This window comes from Toxorhynchites rutilus, chromosome 3, assembly GCF_029784135.1.
Source record: "Toxorhynchites rutilus septentrionalis strain SRP chromosome 3, ASM2978413v1, whole genome shotgun sequence".
Taxonomy (NCBI): domain Eukaryota; kingdom Metazoa; phylum Arthropoda; class Insecta; order Diptera; family Culicidae; genus Toxorhynchites; species Toxorhynchites rutilus.
In genome coordinates this window covers 317609057-317622527 of record NC_073746.1, presented here as the reverse complement: position 1 = coordinate 317622527, position 13471 = coordinate 317609057, and the positions used below count along the sequence as shown (strand labels likewise).

At 38.8% G+C, this 13471-nt stretch overlaps 2 protein-coding genes across 5 annotated transcripts in view; one reads left to right on the top strand and one right to left on the bottom strand.

Annotated features, from left to right (window-relative positions):
• LOC129780254 (40S ribosomal protein S8-like) overlaps positions 1-13471 on the top strand; it is a 263344-nt gene that overhangs the window by 211051 nt on the left and 38822 nt on the right. The gene's annotated exons all lie outside the window — the stretch shown is intronic.
• The window catches only part of LOC129780257 (kelch-like protein 5), a 31006-nt gene continuing 26272 nt past the window's right edge, over positions 8738-13471 (bottom strand). Inside the window, exons 8-10 of one of the 4 annotated variants that reach the window (XR_008743874.1) lie at positions 10498-10620; positions 10040-10427; positions 8738-9712 (exon numbers count right to left, since the gene is read on the bottom strand). Coding sequence is in view for 2 of the 4 variants with exons in the window: in XM_055788319.1 (XP_055644294.1) it covers positions 9635-9712; positions 10128-10427; positions 10498-10620 (501 nt within the window). In the remaining 2 variants the exon portion in view is untranslated. The remainder of the gene's footprint in view (positions 9713-10039; positions 10428-10497; positions 10621-13471) is intronic. The other 3 variants (XR_008743875.1, XM_055788320.1, XM_055788319.1) reach the window with 3 other exon arrangements.

Here is a 13471-nt window from a genome sequence, read left to right as displayed (position 1 = left end):
AGAAATTTGTCTTTCATTTGTATGGCAGCCCCCCCTTAGAGAGGGGGGAGGGGTCTGAAACTATCACGAAAACCTTCCCCGGCCCCAAAAACCCCCTACATATCAATTTTCATGTTGATCGGTTCAGAAGTTTCCGAGCTCATAAGAATCAGACATATATATATATATATATATATATATATATATATATATATATATATATATATATATATATATATATATATATATATATATATATATATATATATATATATATATATATATATATATATATATATATATATATATATATATATATATATATATATATATATATATATATATATATATATATATATATATATATATATATATATATATATATATATATATATACATAGATAGATTTTTAGATTTTCCTAAGACAAGACGTGACAACTGGCTTCTTACTCTTCTTTCTGCATTTTCGTCGACCAAGTGCTAGATAACAGGAAAGCGAGATGTGAAGGTTGCCAAATGTTATAAAATTTCGGAAGGTTATTTTCCAATGAAAAACATGTGTTCTTCGTATCATGTATTTTCCGAGCTGCACCATTTTTTTGTGTTAATTCTTCAACCGAATGTCACATATTTCAAACAATAAGTACTTTCCTGTTATTTTGGTATGCAAAAAAATTAAATGTGAAGAGATAAAGAAAACTAGAAAACGTAGATTTGACAGTAGGAGTATATGTTGAAATACATGAATTAAATTCATAGTTCATTTTATTTGTCAAGAGATTATGGGCCTTACCGTTTACACTTCACGATGAAATCGAAATGAACGACGCGCCATTAAATTTCGTTTCGTTTTCAGGTAGAATGAACCCATTTCAAATAGAAATTATGAATAAAAATTAAATTTTCCGTATCAAATTAGTGTGAATGTGAATGTGAATGGAAAACTTTGCTTTCTTCATTTGGTAAAATAATCTCGTACAAAAATTGTATTTGAAGATAATTTTATATTATAATGATAAGTTTTAGTGAGAATATCGGAAAGTGTATAGAAAATAAGTCAAGTTAGGGTAAGAAAGACGTGCTTCAAGTAAATAAATAACGCCAAGTAAAAATTTTCATCCAGATTTTAGCAATTTAAATGTGCTTTCGGACTGAGTAGTAAGGCTTGTTAAAAACTAATTTCGTATCCAGATGTCGGCACCGTATCGTTGTTATTCGTTATTTGATCCTAATTTTATTGCTAACTGCTTTACTGTTGGAAAATAATTGAATGTTCTTCTCTGCTAGGTCGCTGCTATTATGCTATGCTAGATGGCAAGAGAATCACAAAAAGATGTAGGGTGGAAATTCCGATGCAATGTTTCCCTTTCTTCAGGAACTGAGCACCGGACGTAACAGAAACGAAAATATACAAAGAACCCATAATAGAAATTTTCGCTAAAATGAAATGTGAATGCAACTATTATTCAATTTGAATATATTTCGCAACACTGTGAAAATGTTGGAAATCCCATTTTTGTATATTTATCTTTGTCAATTGTTTTCCTCATCAACCAATCAGAAGCCGAGTTGCAAGTGGTCCGAGTTTGACAGAAGAAGTGGTCCGGAATCGGCCCCCTATTGTCATGTCTCGTCTCAGAGATTTTCCAAAACAGTACTCGGAACTTGACAGTTCAGTATAGTTGTATTGGTGAGCCCGAGTGCAAACCCGTGATACATCTCAGAGCGAAACTAACAGCTTTCGGAGCGAACCTAGTGCGACACTAGGTTGAAACTGAGTGAATAAAAAAACGTTTTGACAGCAGTTAGTTTGGCACTGGGGTTGAAACTGAACAAAAAACTCACAGGAGGGTTGTGTCCGAGACACGATCGCTAAGTTGACGTAGGATTTCGTTAGGCTATCTGTTGATTTTGGATATGTTAGAAGAATTACATCGTTATACTCATTTTTTTGGTTACCCTTAAAAGGGCAATTTTGTTTGGTTGTTGGGTATTGTTTGTTCACTCCACCAGTGTTTATCGAGTGATGATGACAGAAGCATGGTAAACAATCGTAGGGTGGTGCGTATCAGATAGAAGAAGCCGAAGTAGAATGAGATATGATGAAAACCGCCCTCTGTGACCATGTACGAGATGCCTCCTGTGTTATGTATGGATGAAATAAAGAAAAAAGAGCTCACCAATGTAATATAATATAATTACCAATACCGAACACAATTATCAATTTTTCTCATCAGTAAAAACATGTTACTTTAATATAGAGAAAACATATCTGAAATAGAAATATTAATTTTGTTTTATAATTTTTACTTTCTGAGTGTTTATTCGAATTTTAATTGGACTAACAACACCTAATACTATATGTAGAACGGTTCCCGGAATAAATCGCCACAGAAAACGACTGCAACAGAAACCACCGCTTATAAAATGTGTAGTAGGCTATAAATATTGTGGCGCGGTATTGTATTTCAAAACAAGAATTAACCGGGCAAACGTATCGCCCCAGGCAAACGTAACGCCCCGGGCAGACGTATACCGTCCGACGCTCGCTAGAGCTCGGTCGGACATTGCTAAAGGATCGTATCCTATGTTTCAAACTAACCGGGCAATCAGTGGATCCCAGGTTTGCGTGCGAGACACCGCCGCTTCCGACGGCGGGTCGGCGGTGGACTCGGATTGCGTCATCTTGGCGGCATGGGCCGCCTCGATTCCTTATCCTCGCCAAATGGGGACTTCGTCCCCATTACATTGTCCTCAGAATAAATTTCGAAAAACGAGAACAAGAGAATAAATTTATAATAGAAATGTGAGGCACATGATGTTTTTCCCGCGCCAAATATTTCTAGCCTACTACACTTTTTCTAAGCGGTTGTTTCTGTTGCAGTTGTTTACTGTGGCGATTTATTCCGGTCACCATGTAGAACATATGGGAAATCACTTTTTCGAATACTTCTTCACTTTTCCATTTATATCTCGCCGCATGAACTTTCCTTGGGTGAAAATGAACACAACAAAACGGACAGCTTAAATCGAACGACCCGTCTCGAGCGGAAACAAACCTTGGTTTTTATTTACGAAAAATTGGAATAAATCGTTTCATATAAAAATGCCCCCGACTTGCATATATTGCGATGCTGATTTCCCTCGGGCACCTTGGTATTGATGTCTCTGTTAGGGAACACATTTCGGTGGGAACAAAAGCTACCCCTACTTGCATGTATTTGCAATGTCGATTTCCCCCAGGCAGCAGTAAGGGAACCGCCGCATGTGTCGTCAATTTCAATCAATTAGAAGTGGATATTTCCGTTAGGATAGAGGTTGGGATTTTTTTTATTGTTCGATAGTTAGTTTCATGACATATATTATTTTATTCAATATAAAAAATTGTTATGGAGTGCCGAAATCGATTGACGCAAAAATTTCATAAATCCATCATGAAATGACTAAGCAAAAGCGTTTGAAATTGAACAATTTTCACGATGTGTTCGATTTTCGATTTTCAATTTGTACCCCAATATGTTCCCGAAAGACGTAATCCTACGTCAAAACGAAATCGTTATATGTTTTCAATAACCGCACAGCGCATAGATTAATACAAACTGAACTACCTCAATTTCCATGCATTCATCGGATTCCAGCTGTATTCCACTTTCACTATCATCATCACACATCGCAATCGTTTCATTGCATTAATTTTGCTCTATTAATTTTAATAGACTGCGCTAATTTTATAGACGGCGACTTTATTGTTTGCTGCATTTTGACAGTTCAAATTCTTTAGATAGGTTTTAAATTTCGAAACACATCAGGTAACACCAACAGTGTTTACATTCGAATGTGTACTCGTTCAACCCGTTCAACCAGATTCGAGCGAAACCAATGATACCTCCTCCGAACGTGTTCGAATAAGAATAAGAACAAGAATAAGAGTGACAGTAATCAAGAATCATGGAGGACGCACTAAATATTAAGATATATTATCCACGAACATTGGTTCATTTACCATGCTTTGTTTTTATACTGTTTATTTTTTCGTTTCCTAAGCTGAATGACAAAAATGAGTTGGAGTAAATTTGGAGGATTGCATACAAATTGCAGTGAATATTCCAAAAAAAAAACATGGAGAAGTATTTTGCGTAATGCGATTTTGCGAGTTTTTTAACCGAAGAGCTCGAATTTTGAGCTTGGATGGATGTTCAAAATTAAATTTCGCTTCGTATCACACACAACTTGTGAAAATCTAAACGGTTCGCAACCAAACCGATCACTAGGGCGCCGCTATAAAATGAACAGTGATTCCAAATTCTAAGTGATTAGAGCTTTAGATAGCAGCAGTGTTCATTTCCGAGTTTATTAATACACCTTTCTGCGCACTGCGCACTTATTTGGTGTAAAATCAAATTCCATTCAACACGGTAATCTGTCGACTTGTACGGCATACTTTTCAGATTTTTCTTTTTTAGATTAATTAGAATTTTATTCAGTTCTATAGTGTTATACACATGTTTTCATTTTCAAGAGATACAATTTTCAATTTTCAACCTTTACAACCTTTTACATTATTATTATGTTTGTTTTTTAAATTTTGTTTTGTAAATTTATTTTTAGATTTGATGAATCTTCATCATATATTGATTTTAATTTTATAACCTACTTAACCTAAATTTTCATAATTTCCTAATTTGTTAGCTCACGAATGAGACGATGTTCAGACGATGCAGCGCTCGCTGTTAACCACTCGTAGAACTCGTCTATGCGTTGCTGAATGGTTTTGCACCCGGAAATACTATGCAGGTCTCTAATTCTAGTTCGAGGTGGTTCATCAAGGATCATCCTCAAGAGTTTGTTCTGCACTATTTGCAGTTTTTTCTTGTGCATCTCAGCACAGGAACCCCATACCGGCATGGCGTAATTAACAACAGGTGCAATAATCATTTTGAATACTGCTAATTTATTTTCCAAATGAAGCTTGGATCTTCGATTTATCAGTGGGTATAGGGACTGCAATAGACCAATACATTTACGCCTGATTTCATCCGTGTGTGCACGGTACAGTAATTTGTCGTCCATAATAACTCCGAGGTACTTTACTTCGTTGGTCCAATTCACGCGGCTGCCGTTTACACTGATGTAGCAGTTTGGTGGAGGGGATAACTTCGGCGAAGGGCGATGCTTAAACAGAATAGCTTGACTTTTTCCCTCATTTACTTTAATCTTCCAACTATGAAGGTATTCCACATAACTCGTTACTCCTCGTTGAAGTCTAGATCTATAATGTACTGGTATCCTGCCATTCGCAATGATGGCGCTGTCATCTGCGTATAATGCTAGACTGCAACCAGCTGGTAGTTGGAGAACGTCGGAGGTGTATACCACATATAGAATGGGGCCCAAAAGACTGCCTTGAGGTACACCCGCAGAAATATCACATAGTTCAGAGCAGGAACCAGTAATATGCACACGAAATTTTCTCGTCTTCAAATAACTACGCACCATTTTTACTAGGTACAGTGGGAAATTTGCTCCTACTAATTTATGGATTAGGCCATCGTGCCAAACGTTATCGAAGGCCTTCTCCACGTCTAGTAGCACCATAGCACAGTTGTTAGATAAAGCCTTGTTCCTCTTGATGATTTTTTCCACACGAACCAATTGGTGTACTGTGGAATGACGTTTGCGAAATCCAAACTGCTCCGGAATAATGATTTGTTGTTGATCGATATGTATCATCAGCCGCTGGAGGATTATACGTTCAAAAATTTTGCTCACCGAAGACAGAAGCGTGATTGGCCTGTAACTCGCTGGAAGCGTAGGATCTTTCCCTGGTTTGTGTATCGGAATGACTTTACCTGTTTTCCATCTGGTAGGAAAATATTCCAATTGGAAACACCTGGTGAAGATAGCGGCCAAGAAGTTGTAGGTTCTGTTATTTAATTTTTTCAGTACTAAGTTGAAAATAGCATCGGTTCCCGGGGCCTTCATATTCTTCCCGAGTTTCACAGCCATGTTAACGTCGGCTGCCGTTACATTAACAGCAACTGGGTTTTCATTTCGCATGTTTAGTTGTATAATTGATTGTTCAACTGCAGCTTCGTTTGAACTTACGATGTTTCCTCCTAGGTTATGGGCCTCAACTAATTTTTTCGCGATAGCATTCGCCTTCTCCGACGGTGATACCAGTATTCCACCTAAATCATCCTTTAGTGGAGACAAAGATTTCGGTTTCCGTTTTAGTATTTTCGTTAATTTCCAAAAAGGGTTTGAATGTATTCCTAGACGCTCTATCTCACTAGCAAACTTCTGGTTTCTAATATACCCCATCCGATCAGCAATGAGATGACTGAGAAAGCGGGTTCCTTGTTTCTTGATTAGGCAACCCGTTCGTTGAAACTGTCTTCGTACGGCGTTTCTCTGCTGAATTAGACGTTTTGTATATGAATCGATTGCGATGTATGTCAGGTACCCATTGGACGCAAGTGTCCTCTGCAACGTGGATTGCATGTTCAAAAATGCCCAAGTGGTTTTCGATCGCTTCTGTACTTGATAGTATCGGATCATCAGGAAGATGAGTATCAACTATTCGGTTGAAGGCCGCCCAATCAACTCCATGATAATCTCTTCGCTTCATAGCTGGAACTGAAGTTGGAGAGCATTCCAATTCGCACACCACCGGATAGTGATCGGAACTTAACCCATAGTGTGTAATCGGTTTCGATAATGGCAAATCTGACAGAATCAAATCTATCGTGGAAGTTGATCCCGATGGTGATAAAAATGTTGGTTCATCCGAGAAGTGGATGGAACAGGTTCCAGAACAGAGATGATCGGCTAATAGTTTGCCATTTTTATTACAAATTTGATTCAGCCACAAGCCATGACGAGCGTTAAGATCGCCTGCAATCACGAACCTTGATCTATTATTAGTAAGTTTCTCCAAGTCCTCTACAAAGATATTTGACGAACCGTTTCTATCCACGCACTGTCTTGGTGTATAAACAGCAAAAAACGTAATGTGACCACGAAAACTATGGATTTTCACGCCTACTGCCTCGATGATTTTTGTCTTTGGATGAGAAATTATTTCGAACTTGATGCCACGCCTGATTATGATTGCCACACCGCCACCACTTTGATTGGAACGATTTAGCCGGGTTATAACGTAATTTGGAAGCGAGAAATTAATAGAAGGGTTTAGCCGGGTTTCTGTGATAATGCCCACGTCGATATTTTGTTGGGTCAAAAAGTTGCACAATTCAATCTTCTTCGGTCGAACAGAGCGAGCGTTCCAATTTGCAATTCTGATTTTACGGGGCTCAATTGACCCCATATCTGAACATCATACCGTTAAGAACCTGCATTTGGTCCACGCGAGTTTTGCACAGTTTTATACGTTCACAGAGCTCGTTGAAAATTGCCCACAATTCAGAGGAACTGTATAAGGCTTGATCGCTTTCCGTTGGGCTGGGATTCACAGCTTGTTCTTGCATTTTAGCTCTGATGCGAGGATCAAGACAACGAGAGTAGCTTCCGGCGTTGCTTGGAATCTGAGAGCTTACTGAATTTGAAGGTCGTATTGGTTCCACAGAGTTTGGCATAGGAGGAAACTCTTTTTCATTGAATTCTGGCACAGGTGGTCTTTTGGTTGATGTTCTACTTGTTCGATTTGAATGTGTTGTTTGTTGCCGGATACGTATATAGTCGGCGCGTTTAGGACAACTACGATCTGTTGCTGGATGTGACCCTGCACAATTTGCACATCTTTTGGCCGGTTCAGTTTTCGTTGGACAGCTTTCCGTAGCATGAGCAGCTCCACAATTGTTACACCTGCCCTTCAGGTGGCAGTTCCGAGTTCCATGACCGTGGTACCGGCAATTCATACACTGAGTTACGTCAGCACGCTTATTACGATAGGCCTGCCAACGAATAAAGAAATTCGCAACATATTTGACCTCAAGCAGCTTCTTAAGGGTAGTGTACCCTTTTTGGAATTGAACAAGATATAATGCATCATCTTGATTCACAGACTCGAGTTTTCGTTTGATGATGTGTACGGCATTGCATTCAAGTTTGCATTCGCTTTGTAACAGTGATTGAAGCTCCTTAGGGTCGACCAATGGAAGACCACGAAGAACAACTCGATAGGGTTTTTCTCCAGGTTTGTCGTGTGTGTAGTATTCATACTCGCATTTCTGTATATATTTTTCCACTTTGTTGAATTCCTCAGCTGAGTCGCAAATAATTTTTGTTCCGAACCGAGTGATTTTAAACATCGGATTAACACCACATTTTGGAATTGATTCGACGAGGGTTTTTATTTCCACATTTTTAACAACCAGTGGAGGTTGTTTCTTCTTATGAGTTGATTTTTTCGGTTGAACTTCTGCTGGGCCATCTGGCTCTGTTTGCATACAGACCGACAGTGATGAGAACGGGTTCCTGTTAAGAAACTGATTTTCCATGCCATCTGCTGAATGACCACGTTTTTTCCTTTTAGATTTGTGATCCACTGAACTCTGGTTTACATCCGACGAAGTTTTCATGTTAAAAGCACACTGAACTGGAAAAGGGCAAAATGCCTTGAGAAAGGCAGTATTTTCACCACTTAGACAGTATTTTCAACACTTTACTAGCTACCGAAAGACACTTCTTAACGCGACGACGGTTGATCGAGGAATGCATACTTTTCAGTATTTTATAACAATCTTTAAAGAACAAGGATAACTTTCACATATGAACAAGATGTGCGCTTTGCAATCACTTCGTTATTAAAATATCATTTATTAATTGATCTGCAGTATAGTTACGTATAAATAGTATCAAAAGTGGTACTTTTTTGTACAGTTATTCGTTTTGAGTTTCTTTGAAATTGTTGTAAGATCCGCTGCTCAATGTTCGTACTACTTATGCTTTACTCCGCTAGGTTCCATCAAGCGTTCACAATATACCTCCTATCTGAGAATGCAAAATTCACCGGAAAATGCGTTCAAGCTTTTTACTACTATCGAACCAATTACAGCTATCCTCCCTCTTGCTATCTAAATTCTAATCTCAAAATATATGTGAAAAAAGGCTTTATCACGTATTTGGTTCCCTCCCTATGTAGGTGGACAAGGAACCGTTTTTTCTTACTCTCAAAATTTAACCTAACAGTCACAAGATGAAGGAAATATTTCACAGTTCGACACAGAAATAGACCGTAAACCAAAAAAGAAATGCTCCCTTCTCTATAACGTCCGGGCTAGCGCCGATCACAGATTTTGAAACAAAAAAACCTCCCATCGCTCCCACCGCACTTCTTTTTTTCTCTCTCTCTCTCTCTCTCTCTCTCTCTTTATTTTGGCTGCAAATCTTTGGCTCGAACAACCATCAATTACGTTCACTGGACTCTGGAATGGGCGCTCCCATCGGAAGCCGAACTTTCCATGGTAGTAGGGTGGTGAGAGCGACTGGAACTGCCGTTCATTTCCATTTTTCTTTGAGATGTGGAGCTCTGGAACTTTGCCACTTGGCAATAGCAAATCATAATAATCATAAAATAATTCATACGAGTAGGATCACAGCAGAAAACAAGAGCCGTCTTCACGACGTAGCGCACGCTCATATCGCGGGTTTGTTATCTTCATCTTTTGGGCAGCGCTTCGTTTTTTCTTCTTCTTTAAACGTAATAATCATAGATTCTAAACTGACGCCTATAGTAGTAATTACCGGTGCGAGAGGAACCTGCTCCTCTGTTCTGGAAATAAATAAGAAAAAAACATAGGAAACAACACAACTCATGAGACACTTTATGATCCACCATTGGCCTGCGCCAGCGATATCTTGCAGTGTGGCAATGTGCGATTAGAGCGTTCAAGAGCGAAATAAAAAAAAATACTTTGTTAGTGCATGCGTCTGAGACTAAGACATTCCGTGATAACTAAGTTTCGTACAAATTTGATTGTGAGATATGAACTATCAGAGAATTGGCACCGTTCTTGGATGGTTTCATTTGTTCGCGTAATTTTCCTATATGTATATATGAATTAGCAATAGTAAAATGGGTGGTAGTAAAAACACGCACACGCGAGATGGTGGATTATTTGTAGCGCCTTCGAGGAAGCCGCTAGGAGAGAAGCGCCACTCGCATTCCTTAGGGAACTGTACTAAACCGTTGTGTTTGTCGAGGAGGAAGACGAAACAGCGGCCAAAGCACCCATTGAGCTCGAGGTGGTACCAGTGCCGACGACCGTTGTTCCACTGGGGGTTGTAAAATTATTCGGAATCGCCACAACGCAGGCACCCGCTCGGCTATAATTGACCGGTGCTATTTGCTGCCACTCGTTGCTCTCGGTGTCGTATTGCTCAACGGTTTTCAGATATTGATTTCCATCGTAGCCTCCAACGGCAATCAACCAATCACCAAGAACGCTAACCCCTATCGCGTCACGTCCGACGCTAAGGGATGCGATCTGAGGATTGAAAATGATGAATGATGGTCACTGTTGAACACACACACCCGTGCCACGGAATTGCACTTACCAAAGTCCATGTGTCGGTGGTGGGATCGTAACGTTCCACCGTTTCAGCTCTGTACACGGCTGGATTGCTGGCAGGGCAATCGTGGCCTCCCAGGGCGTACAAATAGCCATTGAGAACACCAACCTAGAATAACGTATATTGTAGTTAACAGGGTGTCGACCCAAAACTCAAAAAAAAATTATAGGAGGTTGTGTCCAAGATACGACCGCATTGTTGACGTAAAACTACGCTGTTATATGAGTCGCTTGTTTGTAACTTCGGATATTATTCTATAATGCTGTGAAATTTTATAAAAAACTGCTTAGTAGAATAATCCCTGAAGTGGTTTTTTCATTGTAGAATCAGTTGACGATAGTTGATTGATGATTCATTCTTGCCCTCCAGAACAATACACTAGCTGATCGTATGTTGTAATTTATTTCATGTCAATGCATTGAAAATTTATCTCGAACGCTATTCCGGTGGCCAATATAGCTTTGGCACCGCATAGAAACAACAACAATCGCGCCTCTGGGCATCGTTCGTAAAATGTAAACCAAGCGCCAAACAAGCGTTCGCCATAGCATGCATACAGAGCCATACATTGGTGGCTTGAAACTACTAGGAATATAAACACTTCTCATCATTTTGCGCTATTCTCAAAAGAAACGTTTCTGTTAATACTACTAGCTTCGGATAAAGTTGGATTACTTTCTCATGCTTGAGATAAGCGCAGCTGTCACCCTTAGTGGCGAAAGTTTTACTATTGGCAATCCCTAAAAACCTAATCACATATGAAATTCCAGAACGACATTTACTTTCTTGGTGACTAAACAAGCGAAATAAACTCTTTTTGTTAATATCAACAACCTCTAAAACAGTAGCATTGCTTCATTATGATCAAGATAAGCGCAAATGCATTCCTAGTTAAAGGCAGTTTTACAACTGACACGCGAACCCATATAAAGGTGGAAACAGAATGCCACGTTGTGCGTTGCCTCTCATCAGCTGTCATTGCTTGCGTTTTGTACTAAAACGTTCGCCCGACGCAGTCTGTTGATTCGCAGTTACAATCTAGCATTCGCGTCTCCACTTTTCATTTAAAAAAGAAAACAAAATAAAATTCATATGAAAATCTTGTTCTTGTTGTGTCCACGGATCAGTTGAAAGTTTTTAAAAACAACACATTGACATATCCGCGCTGGTGGCATTGAGCTTCGTTTACTAGTTTGGGGGAGCGTGAAAGATTAGCTGATTTTCAGTCGGAATTAACACGTTTTTAAAATTAAAATTATGAATGAAAATTGGCTTTTCCATATCAAACTAGTATTCTATTTAAATGAAAAACATTTTTGTTTGCAGGTGGTGAAAAAGTATCATACGAAAATTGTTTATGAAGACAACTCTAAATTATGGAATTGTTTAGCCATATGGTTGAATGAAAGTCAGAAACACGTGTTTCAAGTAATCAAATAACATGATGTGGAAATTTTCAATCAAATTTTAGTGTTTAAACACCGGTTTCGTGTCTTCTAATCTGATAGAGATTACACTAACGAGTTTGGGACCCAAATTATGGCCCTAATTTGAAGTTGCCACCAGACGTCGACACCATGCCACTGTCGTCGCGAAATCGGCGCAAGCAGTTTAGAACAAATGTTAGCGTTTAGTACAACGATGCTAATGACGCAACGCATTATTGTGTTCGACTAATTTGAAATGAAGTGCCAAAGCACAATTGTCGCAACGCGACGCATAGCGCGGCATTCTGGTCCCACCTTAACGTATAACAATCCCGTACGACAATCAAGATGCTTGGTATTCGCCTAATATCTTAACGCCTGCTTCGCCATAACGTCAGTTTAATGCATTGATGCAATGTCAAAGGCACCAACGAAGCCCTTATGATGACGGAAAACAAACAAGGTTAACCGCTTGGAAAAAGACTGAATATTTGCTTCAGCAGGGATTCATTACTAATACCCTAGCACAAATATTTCATTCCCGCTATCACCCCTTCTTGTTTATATTTATCATTACGGCTGCATAATTTGCACCACCAAAAATCACAACATTAAAAATTACGCGATTGTTGCATCGTAACAGGGCCAATGCACACGGGAGCAGATAGAAATGGGATTACAGCGTAGAGAAGATGCACCATTTTTATTTTTATTATTTTTATTCTCGTTTTGCGCTTTTCACAACAGAAGCCTTTTCTGTTAATATTACCGGTTTCGATCAGCGTAGCTGTCATCATTGGTGGAGTTTTGCTCCCGTCATGCGAAACCAAATTACAGGCAAAATTCCAATACATTTATTTTCTTGGAGAGCCGACGATAGCCTAGTTTGATGATTCACAGAATCAAAAACGTGAAAAAGTCCTTTGAGTACTAACGAGAACAATTGACAGAAGGTTAAATTAGCACGGAAAAAATGGAAAAGAAAACAGAAAATGATCAGTTTGGGTACACACGATCAACAATAATTACTCACAAAGTTATTTTTATTCAATTGTCTGGAAAAAATTTCAGACAATTCAGACAAAACTAAAGCTTCAAAATATTCATTGGAATTTGTTCTACGACATACCGTTTCTTCAGAGCCGATACCACCAGCAAGGTACCGATTTTTAGACAACATCTACGCATCCAGCTGTCAACAGCGTCATAATCATTATTCGTGCACTCAAAAAATGAAAAATACATCTTCAAATATACCTTAAACAATAACAAAATTACACGAACACTTCACTTTATTCGTAACATCCGAAAAAAATCTACGGAAATTCATTATTTTCCAGACAGGGGTCCCTCCTTAAAGGATTCTAAAATACTAGTACAAAACGGCTCTTATATGTACGGCTCTTGAATGAACCACGGTTCAAAAAAGACCCACGGTTCTTTTATGAGCCGTTTCTCTTTTTGAACCGTGGTTTATTTAAGAGCCGTTCATTTGAGAACCACGGTTCAAAAAAGAACTGCGGTTCACAAAA